This window comes from Carya illinoinensis, chromosome 8 (assembly GCF_018687715.1).
Source record: "Carya illinoinensis cultivar Pawnee chromosome 8, C.illinoinensisPawnee_v1, whole genome shotgun sequence".
In the NCBI taxonomy this organism is placed as follows: domain Eukaryota; kingdom Viridiplantae; phylum Streptophyta; class Magnoliopsida; order Fagales; family Juglandaceae; genus Carya; species Carya illinoinensis.
The window spans coordinates 24362945-24386712 of NC_056759.1; the positions used below are offsets into that span (position 1 = coordinate 24362945).

The following is a 23768-nucleotide window of genomic DNA, read 5'->3' on the forward strand; positions in this document are numbered from 1 at the left end:
TGAGTGTATCTACTTTAAAATCAAAGTGGTTTTTATGTGATTTTTTCTGTGTATACACTCAAGGCTCTGAAAATAATAAAGGAAATATTTCACTTCTGTCTATGCCCAGTTTGGCCGGTTAGCATAACCTTACCACAGGGGTTAAAGATTATCTCTGTTTTGTGAGATGCTTTGTTTTAATGTGATGACGATGCTCAAGTTATGTTATGCCAAAGTATTTTGGATTTTATGTGTCTTAAAATCATCAGTCAGTTACATTTGAAAACATGTTTTATTTTGTATAATAACTTTGGAAAATATTTTGTTTTGCATCTTGTATTTAGTAAATGTTTGTATGCTAATATATTTTTTTGTTTACTGAGTTGTTGATAACTTAGGCCTTGTTTGTTTACCCAAAACCAAAAATCTCATCTCATCTCATCTCAACTCATCATTACACCTTTTTCAAATTCCAATACAAAATATAATAAACAATCTAACTTTTTCAAATCCCAATACAAAATTAATATTCAAAAATTATATTATAACAATATTTTATTTATTACTATTTAAAACATCTCATCTCATCTCATCTGTGTAACCAAGCGGGGCCTTACTCTTTATCTCCATAACATTTTTTAGATAATTTGGATGCTTCATCCGAAGTTCAATAATAGGAAGTATGGATAAGGCTATGCAAGTATAGTAGATTAAACACAAAATTAGTATTTTGATGATTGGAAAACTTTATTAAGTAATTTGGTTTTGCTCTATTGACTGGGTATTTTGAAAGAGACTTTTATTTTGAGACTTGAGTTGTTCTTAATTAATTATTTTGAAAATATTTATTAAAAACAATGAGATATATGTGTTATTGAAAAATTTGATTTTATATTTATACTAAGACAGCGTTTGGTTACTAAGTCTTGTCTAACTCAACTCAACTTATCTAATCATTATAAATTTCCTAACTTTCAACATAAATTATAATAAACAATTTAATTTTTTAAAATTTTAAAATAATAAAAATAATATTTTAAATTTTCATAAACTCATTTCAATTCAATCCAGTGTACAAACCGAGCGTAAGAGATATGATTTTTAAAGGAAAAGAAATAACTCACCGACCCGTTGGGGACTGAGCGTTTTCTATGAGATTTTATCTGTCATTTGGTACAAATAGATTATAAAGGACGGTGCGCACAGTTGGTGGCTCCCAGCGAGAGCCACCGTTAGGTAAAATTTTTTTTTTTCAAATCATTTTGTAATAGTTTTAAACATTTTAAAAAAATATAAAAAAATTATAATAATATTAAAAAAATTTCTTAATTATTAAAAATAATTAAAAATAAAAAATTGGACCAATGGTAACCCCTAGCGGAAGCCACCAGCAGTAGCCTTAGTATTTTCCATAGATTATACGTGAGGTCGGTTGGGATAGGATGTCAGATGTGTGTGCCGGTTTTTTTATCTATCAATTTTAGCCTTATGTTAATTAAATTAGTGCATGTGATTCCATGTAGTTTTGCGATTTTTTCTGTTCTTCTATCCATTCCGTGTGTCAGCTTTATCATTTGTCTTATGTTAATTAAATTAGTGCATGTGATTCCATGTAGTTTTGCCATTTTTTCTGTTCTTCTATCCGTCCGTGGGTCAGCTTTATCATTTGTTTTCCCCTTCCTCTCTCTCTTTAGACCCAAAGGACATCTCCCCTCAAACTCGTGCCGCCTCGTCTCTCCGCGTCGTTGTCCAGTTTTGGTAGGGGTAGATGTCTCTCCCCTCTCTCTCTCCTCGTCGGCTTCTCACACTCCTCTCTCCCAACCGTCGCTTGCCCTTTTGTTTTGTTTTGCTCCACTGCGTCGTGCACTACAACCACAACCCCCCATCTCCACCTTAGCCGCGCCAGCCCTCTGCTGTCGTCACGCCGACCCAAGCTCAACTGTTGCATGGTGACCAGCACCAGCAAGTTGATTGGCCATCATTTTGGCCCTTCTGTTCCTCCATCAAAACTCACGCCCAGCCCTGTTGCACTTCTCACGACAATGCCACCGTGAGCCTCACCACCAGAGCAACCCCAACACTGAGAACCACCTCCAGCAGCCACTGATTTCGGCTCAACTACCCCTAGAGCAAAAAATTTGGTTTTTTCCTGTCTCTCTCGTTTCTTTTGAAGAAAGGTAATTTCCTATTTTTTTTTTTTTTTATGCATGTTTGTTTTCTGATTTTTTTTTTTTTTTGCATGTTTGTTTTCTGAAAAAAAAAAAAAAAAAGTATGCATTTCATTTTTTTGATTTGCATGTCATTGCGTTATGGAATTTTGGAATTTGGGCTAGTTTTTGTCGATGTTTTTATCTGCTTTGTCGATCGGTTTTTCTTTTATTTTTTTATTTATTTTTTTTCCGTTCATTTTTCCAGTTTATGGGCATGTCTTTATTTGCTACTTGATTTCCTTCTCTCGTCTTCTTCTTTGAATGGGAATGCTATTTTTTTTTTTTTTGTCATCAAACTAATTTTTGTTTATATGGTCATTATTTTATGAAAGTATTGAATTTTATGGCTTGCATGATTTCTTATTATTGTTATGATTACGATTTTTTTTGTTCTTTGATAAGCAGTATTTTTTAATTCCTAACGTTTATGAATTTGACAATGATGGTAAATATTATGTCTGACATTATTTTGTTTTCAGTAATGGGGAACCATATCTTTGGAGCTTGCACATGATCGAGCACTACTTAATAATCATGCTGATGTGCCCATGGTTCCCTATTATTCCCATGACCCCAGGGTACCTTTCATGTTTCATCCAGAGGTCGGGCTTTCTATCTAAATCTAAGTTGCTGAGTTTCTCAAATTATTGCTTATCAAACTGGCTCTATTTTATTGCTTTGTTTAGTTTGTGCTGTGATTGAAGTGGTGAAAATGTACATTGGAGAATGGCTTCTTCTCCTTAGATTTGTACGCAGATATTTTTTTAATGCATAAGGGACAAAAAGAGTTTATATATAATGTTTCCTGTTATATGAAGCTTTTCATTCTGTTTCTTCAATTTTCTTTTTATTAAGGGTGCTTATGTAAAATATTTTGTGGTTGGAGGGGCTGATTGCTAAAGTTGATAGTTTGGGGGTGATTGCAATTTAAGTAGTAGTTCGAAAGGGAGGCTTGTGCATTTTTCACCGTACTGTATTAATGCGATCTTTTTTTAATTATGTTTTGTTAGACAGATTTACAAGAGAGCCAACAATGCATATTCTGCCCTGTGAACTAGGTTTGGGGAGCAGAACTTTCTCTTCAAGAACAGGTGACTCTTTTGGATATCCAATTTGAAATATTTATGTCCTTTAACAACAAAGTGTAGATTATTTTTTTAATATGGAGTGCAATTAGCTATAATACACTGATGTTTGAGACTAAAGTACTTATAGTTTCTGTTTTTGATTGCCAATAGAATATCTTCAATTTAATAGGTAAGTTCTTTTGTTTCCACCATGTTAGGCCTTACTTAATGGACCTCGGAAGCACAAATAAGACTCATATTAATGTAAGTTGCTCATATTGACATCTCTTTTACATTTTTCTTAATAATTTGTTCAGTTGCATAAGTAGCGTCAACAAAAATGAAATTCGCTTGTCATTTGTAGCCATTCTGCAACATGTTCTGTGATGTTTGCAGGATAATGCCATTGAGCCTCAATGTTATTACAAACTTTTGAAAGAGACACCATCGATTTGGTAATAGTAGGTAGGCCACTCATTAATATCTGACTTATGCTGTCAAATGTTTAGATCAGATTATAGTCTTTTAGTCCATTTTATGATGAATTTGCCTTTGAGTTGGACTATTATATTTTATGTTGTCTGTTTTTTAGGGATTTGATATTTTTTTTAAACAAGCAGTTCAAATTTATGGCCATAGGTGTGCATTTGGGTTGTTGTGACTGTTACATGGGTTGATGTATTGACAGAAAATTCCTAAATATAAGAAAGATTAAAAAAAATAGAAGGGACATTTTTGTGGACTTTTGATGTTGGAGTGGAATCTTATATATTTATTTATTTTTTGATAAGTAAGAGATAAATATGAATTAATTGATATATGTTATGTTATAGTTTTCTAATTATGAATTAAGAAAGAACCCAGTAGTTCGCTTCAGTGTGCGTGTTTAGCTATACAGGGTGCTTAGCTAAATAGCAGAGATAAATTAACCTTTAAATACAAAAATATAAAGCCAATAGTAGTTGATACAAGTTTGGTTTGCTGCATTGCCTCTTTTCACCTTTATGCACCTTACTGAAACCTGAAAAATACAATGATTATGTGCTCTACTTCATACATATATCAATATTCTGTGTCACATATATAGATGTTTATCACTTTTTTAATCAGGAAAATGACTGCAGCACACCCAAATGTCTCCACCTTCATTGTATTTAATGTATGCACTTGGGAATCTTTTATGGATGACTAACAACTGGATTTTGACATGTATCAGTCCTGAATTCAGTTGGAAATAATATCAACCTCCATTTCACTAGGCAATGCTGCCCATTATATCAAAATAAACAAAAATAGTTAAGTTTATTGGACATATTAAACTTCGTAAGGACAAAAATAACTTCCTGGACATTGTTTTATTGGCAATGGTTCTATTAAGTCTTATTGAGAGTTTCCTACCTCATACAGGTCAGCAGTCCAATTTTTTGGTGTCCTATTTTTGAATCTATCATATGTAATTGATAATTGAATGAGATATGAAAAAATAGGATTTTGTGTAATAAGTTTTTGATATTCAGCAACTCCTGTTAAAAAATAATCGCAGAAATCCAAACATTTATCTATGCATCCGCTAGGACCTAGATCTGAATGTTTTTATTTAACACAAGTTTGTGAATTAGAGCTTAATTTCATAACTTTTTTTTTAATCAAGCTTAAATTCTTAACTAATTCTCACAATCTGTCTAATTGCCATAGTATTATTTAATTCCATGATAGGTACAACTTTGAATACAATTTATTCATACTAACATATATATTATGTCTCTCACAACACTTTTTATTTGTAGAGGTTGACTTTTTGGGTATTAATTTGTAGACGTAAATTGTAATGATTAAGAAAAGTTGATGTGCTTTTGATTTTAAGATCAATATGTATCTCTCTTTTAAATATTTTGCTAAGAAAGAATAGAGAAGGGTGGGGGATAATTTGATTTCACCATCTATAATTTGTATTGATTTACCATGTTTTAAATTTTTTGCATTTATATTCTTTACTTTTCTATTGATCATACACAAACATTAAATTCATATCACGTGGGAGCATTTGCCATATTTGGATAACATTGCAATACAGACTTCATAAAGAAAATAGGTGATTCAACTTAGTGTAGACCTTGATCAACTCAAGCAACAGCGTCACAAAAAATTGAATATGCTCTCAATTAATCCCATAGAAGAAGACATAGCATGATCAATTATCCCCCAAACTAGCCAAGCAGTATTTTCATGTGCTGAAAAAACATTTGTATTGTCTATTCTACTTTTGGAAAAAACTAGGACTTTAATTTGTCTATGTTACTTGACACCACAAATTGTATTAAACTATGGTCTATTTTGAACAATTTTTTTTGTTTTCTAATCTATCCAAACATGTAATTATTATACTTTATTAACTTATCATTATCCAAAGATATTTCCTAAACTTTTTTATGCATTGATTATTTTTTTTGTAAAAACTTATATCATTTTTATTAAAAATCTTGTCTCACCCAATTAGGCAAACGTATTTGCTCCGACCTAGTATATATATATATATATATATTATTAGGAAGATGGATGCTACTCATCATCCCACACCACATATTTTATATATTTTAATATTATTTATTTTATATTTTATTTTAATCTTGTTAAATTAATTGAGTTGTTCTATTTATCATCCATATACCACATATTTGTTATAAAAAAAATTAAAATAGATATAGCGCGGTGTGTGGTGATAATAAGTAAAATTATTTTATAAGGAAATAGATATATTACATTATTATTCGGAATAAGGAAGATTAATAATTTATTTTATTTAATTACTAAAATCTAACATTTCCCATTCCAATCAGGTTGTACAAAAATTTTATATGCAGTCACTTTTGTATATTTCTTGCATACTCTACTAATGTGATTGGTTTTGTCATTTTTTCTAATATAAAATAACTACATTAGCTAATCATATCAGTAGAGTGCATAAATAGTACACAAAAATGACTGTCTATAGTAGAACTCTGTTCTTTATTACTTATCTATCATCCTTTGTACTATCATCTTCATACTATCCTATGATGTAACATTTAATAATTGGAGACTATTTTTTATATTTTACTTATAAACCAATTATTCAATGTTATATTAAAGGCAGTTGAGAGGATGATAGAAAAAATGATAATAAAAGGAATATTTCTTTCCATTTTCTAGTTTGCAAACTATACATTTTGTTAGGTGGAGCTGTTTGCTATCATAAACCTTCTACCATAAGGAATAAACCACAGAAATTGAGAAACACTCGAGAAGAAGCATTAGGTTGTGTTTGGTCACTTGAAATTTTCATCTCAAACTCAAAATTTTCATCTCATTATTACAACTTTCTCAAATCTCAATACAAAATATAATAAATAATTCAACTTTTTCTTAACTTTTTTAAATCCCAAAACAATAATAATATTAAAATATAATATTTTAATATTTTATCTTAAAACTCAAAATTTTCATCTGAAAATTCTTAGTGGCCAAGCAGAACCGTGTATTTTTAAGGGTATGTTTGGAATTGCGTTAGAAGTCTTAAAAAGTTATTTAAATAGTTTTAAAAATATTTTAATGATAAAATTAAGTTATTTGGTTGATTTATATTAAAATATTTTTTAATATAAAAAAATAAAATTGATACTTTTTTTTTCAAATATTGTAAAACGTAGTTAAACTTAAAAAAGCTATCATGGACGAAAATAGTCATATAACTTTAAAATAACTACAAATTTTCCCTTGTTTGGAATGCATGAAGGAAAAGTAGTTGTCTTTGCATTATCGAAGAGATTTTTTTCTATTATACTTACTAAAATCCTACTAGATTATTTTTGTTGTTAACTTATTATAAGATTTGATTTCTATTAAAGATATATTCACAAACTTTAAAAAATTAAATCATTTCTATCTCAAAAAATATTTTTATTAGCTTTCAAATATAGTTAACATGTTTAAAAATGCTTTAAATATATGGTTATCAGATAGTAAATATATTTTGAATAGTAGTGCTTATTAGATTAAAGCTCTACAACTATAAATCTTAAGTAAAAAAGTTAAATCACCCACCACAATTCCAAATATGCATTAATTCTTACTTATCAAATTTAATATTTCTTTCATGAAAGATGTTTCTCTTTATCTTATATTTTATTGTCTTCTCTCATATAAACTAATGTAATACATTTTTAATGATACTTTATATTTTACTGGCTGATATAAGAACTTAGGGGTGAAAAAAAATCGAAAAATCAATTGAATCGACCAAATCGGTGGGTTCGGTCCAATTCATAACCGGAACAATTTAATGGTTTTTTATTTTTTATTTTTTATTTTATTTTTTTATAATCTTTATATTATATGTATATATTATATGTTAATTAATATAACAAAAAATTTTAATCCTAAACATGAATATTAGTATTAAGTTATTAATATAAACTTACTTTTGATATATATATATATATATATTTCAAGGATAAATACATTTTTGGTATAATAAATTATAATATATATTTTTTCTTTTCACATTTGATCATATATATTCATATAAAAAGTCTATAACTTATATATATATATATTATAGTTAAGTTCAATGCTATATTATTATATGTAATTTTATTCTAAAATAATATACATATACTATAATATAAATAAACTAATAGTTTAGTATATATAAACATCATAATATTATTACCATACATAATCAAGTATAGAAATAAAATAAGTTAAACACTAATATATTAACTTATAATTAGATATTGTAATATAAGTCTAGTATAAAAATAAATTAGACAATTAATAATGAATGAAAAAAAAAAAAAAAAAGTTAGACGAATTAGACTAAAACAAAAAAAATCGAAAGTTTTGATTTTGGTGTTGAATCTATCTGTATCGGTTCTTAAATTTTTAAAACTGATTTATATCATTTTGATTCTAAAATATGTCTAAAACCAAACCTATTCCACCTCCGAGAACCATCTTTTTAATGATAGTGATGGATGATGATAAAATTTACCTCAAATTATCATTCATTAAGCAATATACCTGTAAAAATAATAATAAATATTGTAAAATTCGGACAAAAATGAATCTTTTTTCTTGCGCACGGTATGTCGGTATGGGCAGCAAATCTGATTGATGTTGTTGGGAGTTTGATTCCCAGTTGATCCGGAAACTGACCCAGCACTAGGTAGACCAAGAGGCAAAGAGCATACAATGTGGTTGGCAATACCCATTATATTGTTGACGGAGTGGATTGGTTCGAGTCTGACAGAGGATCGAGGCGCACACGTGATTCCCATAACTCACTCTCTTGTTGCTATGCGTCCAAAAGCATGGGCCATCAGCAACTTGCAATTTGCAAAGTCCCCAACTTTCCGCCCACTTCGCGTTACTGTACTGTGTCGTCTAGACAGACGCACTTCTTCTTTTTTAATATTTTATATTAATTTTTTAATATTTTTGGGTTCTGGATTTTGTCTGCTTTTTCTTTCATTTGTCCACCCCCAGTGACTAACATCATGGCCGAGATCCCACTTCCCAAAATTTGCTGCTTACATGACATTGTATATAGTTTATGGGAACCGACTTAGCTCTGTGCGAGGGTCGAGTGGAAATTGGTGATCATCTCTTTATCCTCTTTGGGAAAAAATATATAATATGTGCTTTCTTTTCTGTATGCTTTTGTTCTTCGTTCAACTGCTTTGAATCCAAAGTGGCTGGTGATTTTGGAATTCTTCAAAACCCCACGCAAAGTTTTTGGCTTTCAATTCGAGTGTCTGGGTGAGTTTTCTCTCTATTTCTGGCTTTCGTTGGTGCTTTCTCTGCCGAATCCGAGTGGTCTTTTTAGCTCTGGAAAAGTCCTGCCTCTGTTTGTTTTTTTGCTTATTTTCTCCTTGCGATTGGTTTTTCTCATTTAGCTCAAATCGTGGACACTCATGTTGTGTCGTTTGACCGAAAGATGGCTTTAGTTTATGTTTTGAGTTGCTCTTTGACTCTGTTTCTCTGGTTGTTCCGGTAACCGCTTTTGCTTTTCTCTTGTTATTGAGTTAAATGGGTTCCATTTTAGTTAAATTCCTCTGTTAGGTCGCGAGCATATATGAAGTGTTTGTTCGAATGATTGCTTTGCTTTGTGTTTTGGAGTGGCTCTTTGCTTCAGCTTCTTTGATTGCAGGGTGGACCAATTATCCATTTGGTTCGGCTTCTGTGTGTATTGAGTATCAATGCGGACAAATTGAACTTCAAAATTAATTGCTTTTTGCTTCAACTGCTTTGGTTGCAGTGAGGACTTGTGAATAGATATGTAGCACTTCAGGTCAGTGCACTTAAGCATAGAACTTCATTGTGGGCCACGAGTATTGCTCATATTTTCCTTCGTTTAGCTTGATTAGCACTGTCTTGTTAGTTGAAAGATACTAATGCCGGATTACTGAAACATAGCACTTAAGTCTAGCACTTCAGGTCAGTGCACTTAAGCATAGCACTTCATCGTGGGCCACGAGTATTGCTAATTTTTTCATTCGTTTAGCTTAATTAGCACTGTCTTGTTAGTTTAAAGATACTAATACCGGATTACTGAAACATAATGTCTTGCAAGCCATAATGGAATATATAATGTCTAGCATCCCACAGTGCTAAATTCCTGAAACATGGAATGTATTGCATTCATTGTAGTGGGCTTTGATTCTTTTAGCTGTATAGTGAAATATTTGTCCAAAATCCGAATAATTGGCATCTCTACAATTGTAGTTTCAAAAGTGAAGGAATACTCATTTTATGTATGCTTCTACTGAAAGTGTCTGATGCACTTAGAGAATTTCTTTTGAAAATTATCTTCTGTTAAGAAAGCAGAATTTGAAGGTTGTGAACAAAAGCTTGCATTTTGATGGCATGAAACAGCTATGATTGAAGGAAAGCCTTCTGTGTCTGTTTCATTTGACATATAGATTATGGAACTTTCGTGTCTGTTCTATTATAGGCAATTTGTCTGTAGGGGTTTTCTGGTGGCTAGTTCATGCCATTTCTATGTTTGCAACAGATGACACTTACAAAAAAAGGAAAATTCTACATACCCCACTCCTATACCACATCTATCCTACTATGATGAGTAGACATTGTCCATTAACCTTTGAGTTGTTATTTGAAAAAATAGAAAAAATGATCTAATGGTGATAAAAGTGCCACATTTTATATAATGGGATGAAAGTGAGATGAGGGTGTGGCTTGTAGCATTACTCATAAAACAATTGTCTGCAACAGATGGTTGAATAAGAAACCTGGGAGGCTTTTATTGCTGATATGCTGTTGTTTTGCAATAGGAGTCTTTTATTGCCGATAAGCTATTGTTTTCCAATGGGAGGCTTTTATTGCTGATATGCTGTTGTTTTGCAAAGGTGGTCATCTCACTTCTATTCTTGGCTTTGCCAAGTTCTTACCATATAAGCAAGCAGATTCAATAGTCATTAGTGTGCAAGTTATCAATCAAAAACGTAAAGTTAATTGTCGGCAAGCATGGACAAGAATTAACTATTAAATCATGGACTAGATGAACTTTTATTTGTACCAAATACATTGTTCTGCAGGAGGGCTGAAGTGTATTCATTTTAACATTATATTCCTTTTTAAAATGAATTGTTGGCATATTAATATTATGGTTTAATTTCATTCAACAGTAAGGCTTGTCCTCTTGTTCTACTTGTGTTTGCAAAAATTCTTTGAATTTAATATAATCGCAGTCCTCCCTACTCATCTTTATGATATACCTTTCCAGTTTCAGCTTGTTCTCAATAGTTTCAGACAGCAAAATGATAAATCCATTCCCAGAAAGCAACTTGAACTATTTCTGTAAGAATATTCTCCTTTAAACAGAAGCTATGATTACAAAGAGGCTTAAAAGCCAACGATCTCATTTTACTAGGGCTAAATGGTGGACTAACTATAGATCAGGTAATGGATGTTGTCATACAACTGCTAACAAGTATCAAAAGCAAACATCTACTTCTCTGGCATATGGTATCAGACTGACAGGCTTAAAAAAACTTGAATGGTTGTGTTAAAAGCTTTTGAATTGCAACACACATGAAGAAGAAATACTAACTGCTAGCATAGGGATCTCTGTGCTTCCCAACTTGCAACCTTTCAACAGAAAATTAGGAAGAAAAACACCATATTGGCATGCTACTAGACAAGATAAAAGTATAGATGAAATAATATTTTGCTAGAAGTAACATATATTCAAGTGTCATCCAAAACTAGCCTCATCTATAGTCGGTTTGGTTACTGGAAATAGTTATGATTTTGTTGATTTTCAGTTGAGGTGACTGTTAAAGAATTCCGGTGCCAGTAAGCAATCATTTGAATGAAATTGTAAAGCATAGCGGTTATAACTTTAACTTGGCTAGTTGAAAGCATAGCCGAACTTTGAATATATGATGAGTCAAAGATGTACATACAAACAGATTTGATGCTGTTGATGCACTGCTTATCTATTGTGTTGTTCTTTTTGCAGTAATATATATTCTAACTCAACAGCCTGCCTTCCACAGACTAGGTAAGGAATGAATTTATGTTTTCCCCAATCATCAGTAAACAATATTAACGTCAATAGAATTGATGAAAACTTTATTATTGTTGTACTCATTAGCATTATTATTCAGGGTGAAGCTTCTTGTTGATAACATGCCTTCATGTGGTCAATGGATTTTTCAATGAATCAAAATCATTATAGTGCATTTTTGTTTTTTGTACTATTGACTTTGTTGATGTACATAATGGGAATATGCTTCATACAATCAAAAAGGACCTTTGCTTTGCTATTTCCAAGGGAATAGACTTGTACTCTTCCTTGAGTTATGAACAGATGTTTCGTTTTTCTGTTACTAAGGAGTTTTGATTTGCTATTTTTGTTCTTAATGCTAATAATACTATGAGGACGAATATCTAATGAAAATGGCAATTATCACAACAATAACTCTTGTAACTATTTACCAGAATTAATGTTCCAGCACTCATCTTGAAGGTTCTTAATTCATTGCGATTCAGATTATTTTGTTTCTATTTATTTTTTGCAGCTTGAGCAGAAAATGTCTTCTTCAAGGCCCAGCCACTCATCGAGCAACTCGGGGCACTCAAGACACAGCGCTAGGATTATTGCTCAGACCACTGTTGATGCAAAGCTCCATGCAGATTTTGAGGTTTCAGGTGATTCCTTTGATTACTCAAGCTCTGTGCGGGTTAGTTCAGTTAGTGGAGATCAACAACCCAGGTCCAGCAAAGTAACCACAGCTTACCTCCATCACATACAGAAAGGCACGCTGATCCAACCATTTGGTTGCTTGCTGGCCTTAGATGAGAAAACTTTCAAGGTCATTGCCTACAGTGAGAATGCCCCTGATATGCTGACCATGGTCAGTCATGCAGTCCCAAGCGTTGGGGAGCACCCAGTTCTTGGCATTGGAACTGATGTAAGAACTATCTTCACTGCCCCTACTGCCTCTGCATTGCAAAAGGCCCTAGGATTTTGGGAGGTCTCTCTCTTGAACCCCATCTTAGTCCATTGCAAGACATCTGGGAAGCCCTTTTATGCAATTGTCCATCGGGTGACAGGTAGTTTGATCATTGATTTTGAGCCAGTGAAGCCTTACGAAGTCCCCATGACTGCTGCAGGAGCCCTGCAATCATACAAGCTTGCAGCCAAAGCAATTACCCAATTGCAGTCCTTGCCAAGTGGCAGCATGGAAAGGGTTTGTGATACAATGGTTCAAGAGGTTTTCGAGCTCACTGGTTATGACAGGGTGATGGCATATAAATTTCATGATGATGATCATGGGGAAGTGGTCTCTGAGACCACAAAACCTGGCCTAGAGCCATATCTGGGTTTGCATTATCCAGCCACTGATATACCTCAGGCTGCACGCTTCTTGTTTATGAAGAATAAGGTTCGTATGATTGTTGATTGTCATGCAAGACATGTGAAGGTGCTTCAAGATGAGAAGCTTCCATTTGATCTGACGTTGTGTGGTTCAACCTTAAGGGCACCACACAGTTGCCATTTACAGTACATGGAGAACATGAATTCCATTGCTTCTCTCGTTATGGCAGTTGTAGTTAATGATGCAGAAGAAGAGGGAGACAGCTCTAACACTGTGCAGCCACAAAAGAGAAAAAGACTCTGGGGTTTGGTTGTATGCCATAACACAACTCCTAGGTTTGTTCCATTCCCTCTTAGGTATGCCTGTGAGTTTCTAGCTCAAGTATTTGCCATCCATGTGAATAAGGAGTTGGAGTTAGAAAATCAAATTGTTGAGAAGAACATCTTGCGTACCCAAACGCTCTTGTGTGATTTGTTGATGCGAGATGCGCCCTTGGGAATTGTTTCCCAGAGCCCAAATATAATGGACCTTGTGAAGTGTGATGGGGCTGCTTTATTATACAAGAGCAAGATATGGAGATTGGGAGTAACTCCAAGTGATCTCCACCTTCATGACATATCCTCATGGCTTTCAGAGTGCCATATGGATTCAACAGGTTTGAGTACAGATAGCTTGTATGATGCAGGATTCCCTGGGGCTCTTGCTATTGAGGATTTAGTATGTGGAATGGCAGCTGTGAGGATAACTTCCAATGACATGATTTTCTGGTTTCGCTCCCCTACTGCTGCAGAAATTCGATGGGGTGGTGCAAAGCATGAACTTGGAGAGAAAGATGATGGTACGAGGATGCACCCAAGATCCTCATTCAAGGCTTTCCTTGAAGTTGTGAAGACAAGGAGTATACCCTGGAAGGATTATGAAATGGATGCAATCCATTCTTTGCAGATTATCCTGAGGAATGCATTCAAAGATATTGAAATAAAGGATACAGGCACCAACGCAATCCATACAAAGCTCAGTGACCTCAAAATTGAAGGGATGCAAGAACTGGAAGCAGTGACAAGTGAGATGGTCCGTTTAATTGAAACAGCCAGAGTGCCAATTCTGGCTGTCGATGTTGATGGGCTCATTAATGGATGGAATACAAAGATAGCAGAGTTAACAGGTCTTTCTGTTGATAAAGCAATTGGAATGCATTTGCTCACACTTGTGGAAGATTCTTCAAATGATACAGTCGAAAGGATGTTGTCCTTGGCACTGCAGGGTATGTCCTATCCAAACTTTTCATCAAATTATAAGTTCATACTCGTAATTTTCACACACAAGCATAAGCAAGAATGTGCACATGTGTGAGCTCTTAGGCATGTACATTTTATCTTCTCTAAAACCATGCATGTATATCAAATTGATTGAGAAGAGAGAGAAAGCAGAAGAGAGACAATAGTCTATTTGTACTACGAAAGATAAGAAACAGAGATTGGAGAAGGCCAGAGGGAGGTCAATGGGATGGGATGTATTCACCACACATAAAACATAGTGATTTAATATTTCTATTGCTTGTTTTGGCACTTATGAAACAATTTGATCATGTTCTTTAACTTTCTTGTGTAATCAGGCAAAGAAGAGCAGAACATTCAATTTGAGATCAAAACGCATGGTTCCAAGAGTGATTCTGATCCCATCAGCTTAGTTGTGAACGCTTGTGCAAGTAGGGATCTTCGAGATAATGTTGTGGGGGTTTGTTTTGTGGCCCATGATATCACTGGTCAGAAGATAGTAATGGACAAGTTCACTCGGATTGAAGGTGATTACAAAGCTATCGTACAAAACCCAAGCCCTTTGATTCCCCCAATATTTGGTACAGATGAATTTGGCTGGTGTTCTGAATGGAATCCAGCAATGACAAAGTTGAGTGGGTGGACACGAGAGGACATCATAGATAAAATGCTTTTGGGGGAGGTTTTTGGGACACAAATGGCATGCTGTCGTCTCAAGAATCAAGAAGCTTTTGTCAATCTTGGAGTGGTACTTAATAAGGCAATGACTGGTCAGGAATCCGAAAAAATCACGTTTGGTTTCTTTGCTCGCAGTGGAAAGTATGTAGAATGCCTGCTATGTGTGAGTAAGAAATTGGACAGAGAGGGTGCAGTCATTGGGGTCTTTTGCTTCTTGCAGCTTGCTAGCCAAGAGCTGCAACAAACACTTCATGTCCAACGTTTATCAGAGCAAACTGCCTTGAAGAGATTGAAAGCATTGGCTTATATAAAAAGGCAGATACGAAATCCGCTGTCTGGGATTATATTTTCTCAGAAAATGATGGAGGGTACTGAGTTAGGAGTTGAACAAAGACAACTTCTGCATACTACTGCCCAGTGCCAGCGCCAGCTCAGCAAGATTGTTGACGACTCAGATCTTGATAGCATCATTGATGGGTATGATATATTTAATGTCTAAAGAGTGACTTTACATCCTTGCACAACTTTAGAACTAAGTGCAAACAAGAAAAAAAAACTACTGAAACACTTTTTATGCTTCTTTATTTTATTTCCTTGCCACGATCTGGCCTAGGTTCTTAGATGGACTGCCGTATCAGTTTGAATGGATTATTGAGCTAGTATTATAACACCTAGTGTGACAGAAAGTAGTAAATTTATGTGTCAAAATTGATATGCCATAATTATCTTTATACCCATCACATAATTGCAAGAAGGTTTATTTTGCTGATAGGTGCTTCCATTTTCAATGTTGGCATCATGCACAACCCTAACTACATTAAAAGTGTTAATTCACCCATATTTTTTTTTGTAGAAAAAGTACTTGCTATTGCATATGGTTGTGTTAATTCACCCAGTATCATGTATATTGAGGAGATATCTCAAGCGCAACAGAGACCAAGTCTTTTTCAAATGTTTGATGAATAGTGAAGAAATTGAGAGATTTAAAGGTTTATAGGTTTCCGTGTAAATGTGGGTCTCACTTTAAAAATATATATAAATAACGAATTTGTATAAGATTTTAATAATTTTTATTATTTAAATTAATGTTTATTTGTATTAAAACAATATATTTTAATGAATAGATGAACTATATTAAGATAAGAAGTTTTATTTGTTTGGGAATAAGTTGCAGAATGATTTTTACTCTAGATGGAAACTACTCTACTATAGATGATATACTTTCTACATCCAAACATGGGCATTCTGTCTATGATCTGTTATAAGCTAATAAATTCTTTTCACTCTTTCATGAATTCTCTACAGATACTTGGATCTTGAAATGGTTGAGTTTAGGCTGGATGAAGTTCTGGTTGCCTCTATAAGTCAAGCCTTGGCGAAGAGCAATGCAAAGGGAATCCGAATAGTCAATGATGTGGCGGAGGAGATTGTGAATGAAACCCTCTATGGTGACTGTCTTAGGCTTCAACAGGTGTTAGCTGATTTCTTGCTGATATCGGTCAATTATATGACGACTGGAGGTCAGCTTATCATTACAGGCAGTTTGACCAAAGATCAGTTAGGGAAATCCGTTCATCTTGCCCATCTTGAGCTCAGGTAATAATTGCTCATGAACCAATTGGCACGAGTCCATGAATATTGTGCATCTGCTTCTACCCTGTGTGGTAATAGAATAATGAAAATTGTATTTATCTAAATGCATATAGTCATTCAATTGGACAAGTGCACAAGCTTGTGGAATGTAACTTGTTTTCGCTTGCTTTCGACTTCTACATACAGATGGACTACTTTCATTCATCCAAAATCATAATCTCTTAAACATTATTTCTTGGATCAGGATAACACATCTAGGTGGAGGGGTACCAGAAGAATTGCTGAACCAGATGTTTGGAAGTGATGGAGATGCATCTGAGGAGGGCATGAGCCTGTTCATTAGCAGAAAGCTATTAAAGCTCATGAATGGAGATGTACGGTATCTGAGGGAAGCAGGCAAATCAACCTTCATCATATCCGTTGAACTTGCTGTAGCACATAAGTTGAAGACCTAAAAGATTTCCAAGCAAAAATTTTATTTAATCTGTTTTGTTCAGTTAGAAGGACGGATACTCGAGCAGTATTTGTGACTTGTTATGTACTTTTCCCCATCATATTTCTCCTCTTGGCACATTTGTATTGGTTCAACCTGTAAATAAGCAAGTTTGCTATGTCTTGTAAACCTCTTTACCATTGATTGGCCACTCTAGATAGGCATTGTTTTGCTTTTTGGTAGGACTGTTCAGTCGGGTCAGGTTTTTCCTCGGCCTGGTCTGGAACCTGGATAATCAGGTTTGTGTTATGGGTTACGGTTTGGATCAAATATGGGCCAAAATCCACATTACATAATCCGGATCTATACGGTCCAGATTAGGTATAAGAATCCAGGTTCATGATTTAAAATTCGGTACCCAGATTTATATATATGTACAAAGAAAAAGTGAAGTTAACTTGGATTTAAAAACAAACATGATACAATTTTGAATTCTCTCCCTAGGGTTTTTGCTCTCTCTCTCTCTCCCTCCCCCCCCCCCCCCCCCCAACCCAAAAACCTTAAAAGGAGAAAAGGTCAAAGATTACTTTAGCCATTTTTCTCTTTCATTGACCTTCGTTTGGGGTAGGGTTTTTACTTAAAAGGGAACAGAAATGAGGGAGGTTGGAGTCGTGGTGGCCTTAGCCTTACTCTCTCATCATCTCAAAATGTCGTATGGAGACCAAGGTAATACTTGTACCCCTCTACACTCCCTTGATCCGCATATATAACTTGTCAAGCACCTCCCCTCTTGCCATTTGTGTCACTCATTTTGTAGATTTGGATGCATAAGGTATATTTTATAATTTTCACAAAGGATCTAAAATATGGTTAGAATTTTTTATGGGTCTTTTGTGTTAATGTTGAAAATTGGTCTTATTTCTGTGTATTGGTTGTGGTGTTACAGGAAGCCAATGGCCATGATTAAGAACCTTTGCAAAGCAATAATTTTAGGGTTTTTTAGGGTCAAATCTGTGTTAGCATATTTTCAAAGTTTATATATGAAGAAGTTTGAATGAAAGAATCTTTGAGGAATATTTTTGTAGGTTAGATCTAGATTTATAGAATCTTTTGAGGAATATTTTTATGGGTTAGAAATGATTGAGGAATATTTTTCTGTATTTGATTGAGTTTTGTTTCTAAGTCTGGTTGTTTCATTTTTATTTATTTTTTTGGTTATGTTAATTGCGCATAGGTGATGTGCTTTTTGTATTTTGCATACAACATTCAGGCTGCCTTTATATCATAACTTTTTTTTAATATATATATATATATATATTAGGGGATTTGGGGAGGGGGATTGAACCCAAAACCTCTTTTATGGAGGTTGGGTCTCATGTCATCTAAGCCACAGGCTCTTGGCTTTTTTATATCATAACTACTAGTAACTAGAAGTAGTAACACTTGGTGATTCTCAAGATCAATCTCCCAACTAATATTCTTAGAATGGAGCGTACTTATGCTTGAGTTTGTGTTTGTGATTGTGATTGTGATTGTTTGTCATAACTTTGGCAGGGAAAATGGGTTGGACCTACCTGTTATGGGTTGGACCTACCTTTTATGGGAATACTAGAAGATGAAAACATTGGAAAATGGGTTGGACCTACCTTTTATAGGATTACTGGAAGATGAAAACATTGAAAAGGGAACTTAAGGCTGGGTTTGGATATTGAGTTGAGTTAAGATGAGTTGAGATGAAAGTTAAAAGTTGAATAAAATATTATTAGAATATTATTTTTTAATATTGTTATGATTTTGAGATTTGAAAATGTTGAATTGTTTATTATATTTGTGTTGGAATTTGAGAAATTTGTAATGATTAGATAAAATGAGTTGTAACTATTCATCCACATATTTTTTTTCATTGGGTTAAGATTGAATTTAGCAAGCCATTAACAAATCTTTATGATTGTGGCAAAGTTTTTCACTTCAGGTCTCGAGGCTTTAGATTGGTGCAAAACTGTAAGTGTACAGTATCGTAATTTTATAATAAAGTATGAGAATAATATCGTCCTCATAGATTGGTAACTTACTTTTAACAAGTATCAAAATTATACTTATCTCAACTTTATTTAAAAAAGTCACTAAGGTTGTTTGCAATTGCAATTTGAAATGAGAAAATCGATTTTACCTAATCCCTCACTATGCTTTTCTCATCTAACTAATTGAATTTAATTATCTCTGTTTGTTAGCAAAATCTCCAAACTCATCCAAAAATCACTTTCGATAGTCAATTGGAAATATTTTTATTCATCATTTTACATAAGAGTATGCAAATTAATAAAGTAAGAAAACATTAAAATCAACAATTTTAAGACTATATAGGTTCATAAAAGTCTTTCGATCTCTATATTTACTTATATTGAAATATCTAAGTTCTATCCTATAATTACATCTTTCGATAGCAAATCATAAAGAGCTTTGCTACTCATAAGCCTCATACACCACACACCTCACTTTTTTTATTTTTTAAATTTTTTTTTTAGATTTATTCTTTTTAAACTAATTCAATTTTTTTTATTTATTATTCATATACCAAACATTTGATAAAAGAAAAAAAAATTAAAAAAATAGATGGTGTGTTGTGTATGGGCTTATGTTTAAAATTTTTCAATCATAAAATCAAAATCATCTAATTAATTATGGTCAATCAATTAGAAGCAATAAGCTCAGAATAAACCCAAAAAACGTAAAAGAGAATTACTTCAAATTAGTATAGAAAAAGGAGCATGGATTGAAACTAGATTACATCATTTTTCTAGAATAAAGAAAATTTAATTAATGCTAAAAATTAAATTCAATATCAACGAATTTACCTCTTCTTTTTTTTTTTTTTTTTTTAAAAAAAAAAAAAGAAGAAAAGAAAAGAAAAGAGGAATGGAAGAAAATCACTATCTGCTGTATTCGTCGATGTTCTCTTCAATTTTTCTTCAAGCCTTCCTAGCTCGTTCAGCATATATATAAATATATATATATATATATATATATTTTTTCCATTTTGCCGATGAGCCTCCAATTTTTTGGAATTGCCTTCAGCTTTTTTTTCCCCCCGTTTTGCGTCAACGTCCCTTTTTAGCCGTTTTTAGATCCTTCAATTTTTCGAACCCTTTTCGTCTTTAGATTTTTCGTTCTTTTTCAAACTTTTTCCATTATTTTGAATTTCAAAATTTGCTTCTATTTTTGAAAAGCAATCCTTGATTTTCTCATTAGCGTCGTATGTTTCTTCAACTTTTAATTTCAACTTCATCTTTATTTTCAAAACAGCTCTAATGGCCAATCCTCATATTTGGATAAATTTTCATTTAAATGAAGGAGTCCTTAGACTATAAGCTTTTAAAAATTTAGTCTTCTTTTTCTTCAAATATTAAATAAAATTTAAATGATAATAATAATAATAATACCTAAAACCGATAAATATAAATAAAATTATACTAAAATTTAAAAGTAAGAAGTGATAAAATATAAAAAATTATGCAAGGTATTAGCTTTTCTTCGTTAAAAATATATAAAAGCCGGGACACATGACCCGCATTAAGTAGCTGCAGCACCAAACTTAAAAGATGGATTATCAACCATGTGTCTGGGACGCATTTTTCTTGTTTCCCATGATTATCATAGCCACCTTGACATGGATGCATTGTGAGTTGCCCTGCAAAATTACATGAAAGCGTTCGTACTCATGACTGTATCATCTAGTAACCATGCAGATCATACCTCTCAATAATTGGGTAAAAAATTACGACAAAAGCTGTCGTTATATTATGTGAGCTTTCCTTTGCAGAACCATAATCTTGTATGATCAGGCAGCTATGGATTTGTGGCCTGTTCTGTAAGTCAAAGCCATGAATTTGTATAATACATAAGTTATCAGGCTGCTTTCATGATTAATTTTTAGTTGATGCTCTTATAATGCAGTAAATTTGTAGTTCAAGACCTGTTCGTTAATATAAAAGATATTTGCAATCATGAATTGTGTAACCGTTACGTAATTACTTTGAAAAAAATGAATAAAACATTAACCCACATGAAAAAATTAATTTTTTAATAGTAGACCTCACTATTTTTCAAAATGATTATGCGACGTTTACGCACTTCACAATTAATTAGATAATGTTACTCTTCCTATTTGTATTTTTATGGAGTTGGTGAAAGGAACATCAGCTATTTACTATGGAGGAGTAAGTGGCGATTTCCATGATTGGTAAGATTTTGTCAATGTATTACATAGTGTTGATAAATTACTTTTTAACATGATAGAAACATATTATTGGTTTAGCATGGGTTTTTTTAAACATGGCTTGTGTGTGTGTGTGTGTTTTTTTTTTAAATGTGTTTGGGGTTTTTAGGTGGTAGCATCTTTCTTCCCAAAAGCTTTGGATTTGAGATCTTTGGTTTATGTATTAATCTACTCTTAGTCAGTTCCCCCTCCAATATCACACACCGTGACATGGGGAACCCGGTCTGACCGCCATGTCACGGTTTTGCACATAAAATAGCTAAAAAACATAAGAAAACAACCCCCCTCACGTTCGATCCTCTTCTCCTTCATGTTTGCAGAAAACCTCAACATGCAGAAACAGATAACACCCCCACCTTCGCCATTTCTCTTCTCCTTTGATCCTCTTCTCCTTCACCATTTCTCTTCCCCTTGGTCTTCGCAGAAATCCTAAACATGCATAAACAAAAAACCCCCCACCTTTGATCCTCTTCTCTTCTCCTTTGTCTTAGCACAAAAACACAAATTTGAAAATTTATCTTCTCCTTTGTCTTCGCAGAAAACACCAATCTCGCCATTTCTCTTCTTCTTCGTCCTTGCAAAAACTGTAAACTCACATCAACTTTAAAAGTTGCAGAAAAGTTGCAAAAACTGCAAAAATCGCTTGTTTTGGGAGATTTGAGAAGCCCCCTGCTAAAATGCTAAAGTTATATCCTCCTTGATATATATATATTAAAAAAAAACTCGACCCAAAAGAAATACCTAAAAAGGGATGGAAAGTCAAGTCAAATCTACAGTTTTGGAAATAAAATATAAAAAAAAAAGGGTGGACATTGTTACTGTAAAGATCATTTTAGTTTCTGTAATTTATACAAGTGTGAGCATCTTGTTTTCTGAACTTAATATTTAGATGACTTTTCACAAAAGCATTCATGGTCCTAGAGACCCAGATAGAACAACCAATGAACCAACACTTCAAAGCATTTCACAGAGAAAGAGAGAGATTTTGGCGTTTTGTTGTTTTTGTAGGGGAGTTTTGAAACGAAGGGGAAACTAATTTCGGGAAGAAGGGAAACTGACTTTTTGGGGCGGGGGGGGGGGGGGGGGGGAGAATTCTGAGCGTTTTACTCTATATTAAAAAAAAATTCTATAAATCCGCCTCAGCAAGTGTGTGGAGTTGCAAAAACTATGGGCTTATGTATACACATGGACTTGGTTTATTATTTGAGTGACTTCCTTTTGTTACCTAGTGTTTCTGATGAAGTGTTGGGAATACAGTCTTCCAGTTTCAAATTTACATCTAAAATATTATCATTTCTAAAAAGGTGTATGTTTGGATTTAGAGACCCTAATGAGTTGTCATGTGCCTTCACTTCTATAACATTGGCATCAAGTCCATATGATCACTTTCTGTAACACGTTTGATCATTCACGCACACTTACTTTTGTAGTTTCACTTTGGCTCAAAGTTTAAGGCCAAAAGACAATGGACAAAAAATGCAGGAATTTAGCTTTTCTTTTCTTTTTGTTCTTTTTTTTTTTTTTTTTTTTTTTTCTTTTGATAGGAAAACCACTTTCATTCATAACCAATTAGTATTACAAAAGTAAATCAGTCCATAGGACTTGTTCAACACTATGGGGAACAGACTCCCACCAAACACTTGTATCAATAACATTTCTTCCAAACCTTGCTAGTTTATGTGCTAATTCATTTCCTTCCCTATTGACATGCACAATTGAGCAAACTAGTATTCTAGTCTGCAGCTGCTTGATATCTATCACTACATTCCTAAACATATAATTGGACAGCTCAAGTTTTGATAACTCTTGAGCTAAAATCAAAGAGTCTGTCTCAATGCTTAAAGACTGCAATCCAAGAGGGATACAAAATTGCAAGCCTCTTAGTGTAGCAATTAATTCGATCTCTAAAGGCTCCATCACTGCTACCTCCTTTTTACTTACAGCTAGTAGCACCTTTCCTTCCCAATCTCTTAGAATGAGACCAACCCCAGCACTACCATTAGTATGAAAAATTGCTCCATCCACATTGAGCTTTGTCGTTCCTTGTGGAGGCAATTGCCATTTGGTCATTCTCTGAATACCATTATAATTAAGGCCTTTTGTTGCCTTATAAGTCTTAAGCAAACAAAGAGCATGATTGATTACCTCTGCTACTTCCAATTGTTTTTCCTCAAACACCCATTGATTTCTTCTATATCAGTATGCCCAATCAATCATAAACAATCTTTTCAACTCCTCTTGACAGTGATTACCTTGTACTCGAGCAGCCATCTCTCTAAAGTCCTCATGTGGTCCTGCATTCCTCGCTTGAGGAAACTATTGATCCCACATTTGAGTAAGCATCTGACATTGTTGAAGAGCATGTGTAGTG

At 33.5% G+C, this 23768-nt stretch overlaps 2 protein-coding genes across 7 annotated transcripts; one reads left to right on the forward strand and one right to left on the reverse strand.

Annotated features, from left to right (window-relative positions):
* The first annotated feature begins 1691 nt into the window (after nt 1-1691).
* LOC122318200 (phytochrome A1) lies at nt 1692-17310 on the forward strand. Of its 6 annotated transcripts, XM_043135401.1 has the most exons (10): nt 1692-2156; nt 2669-2791; nt 3204-3280; nt 3475-3520; nt 3653-3721; nt 11778-11819; nt 12340-14404; nt 14756-15572; nt 16401-16691; nt 16933-17310. In XM_043135401.1, the coding sequence occupies exons 7-10, from the start codon at nt 12352-12354 to the stop codon at nt 17141-17143; spliced, it is 3372 nt and encodes a 1123-aa protein (XP_042991335.1). In that variant the 5' UTR covers nt 1692-2156; nt 2669-2791; nt 3204-3280; nt 3475-3520; nt 3653-3721; nt 11778-11819; nt 12340-12351; the 3' UTR covers nt 17144-17310. The 6 variants fall into 6 exon arrangements, with proteins under 6 accessions (XP_042991335.1, XP_042991334.1, XP_042991336.1 ...); XM_043135400.1 differs by lacking the exons at nt 1692-2156; nt 2669-2791; nt 3204-3280; nt 3475-3520; nt 3653-3721 and adding exons at nt 8605-9052; nt 10588-10662; XM_043135402.1 differs by lacking the exons at nt 1692-2156; nt 2669-2791; nt 3204-3280; nt 3475-3520; nt 3653-3721 and adding exons at nt 8605-8889; nt 10588-10662.
* Nucleotides 17311-22972: 5662 nt separating this feature from the next.
* Nucleotides 22973-23467, reverse strand: LOC122274519. The gene has a single exon (XM_043083556.1). It carries the CDS (start codon nt 23465-23467, stop codon nt 22973-22975), a length of 495 nt encoding a protein of 164 aa, XP_042939490.1.
* Nucleotides 23468-23768: the final 301 nt, after the last annotated feature.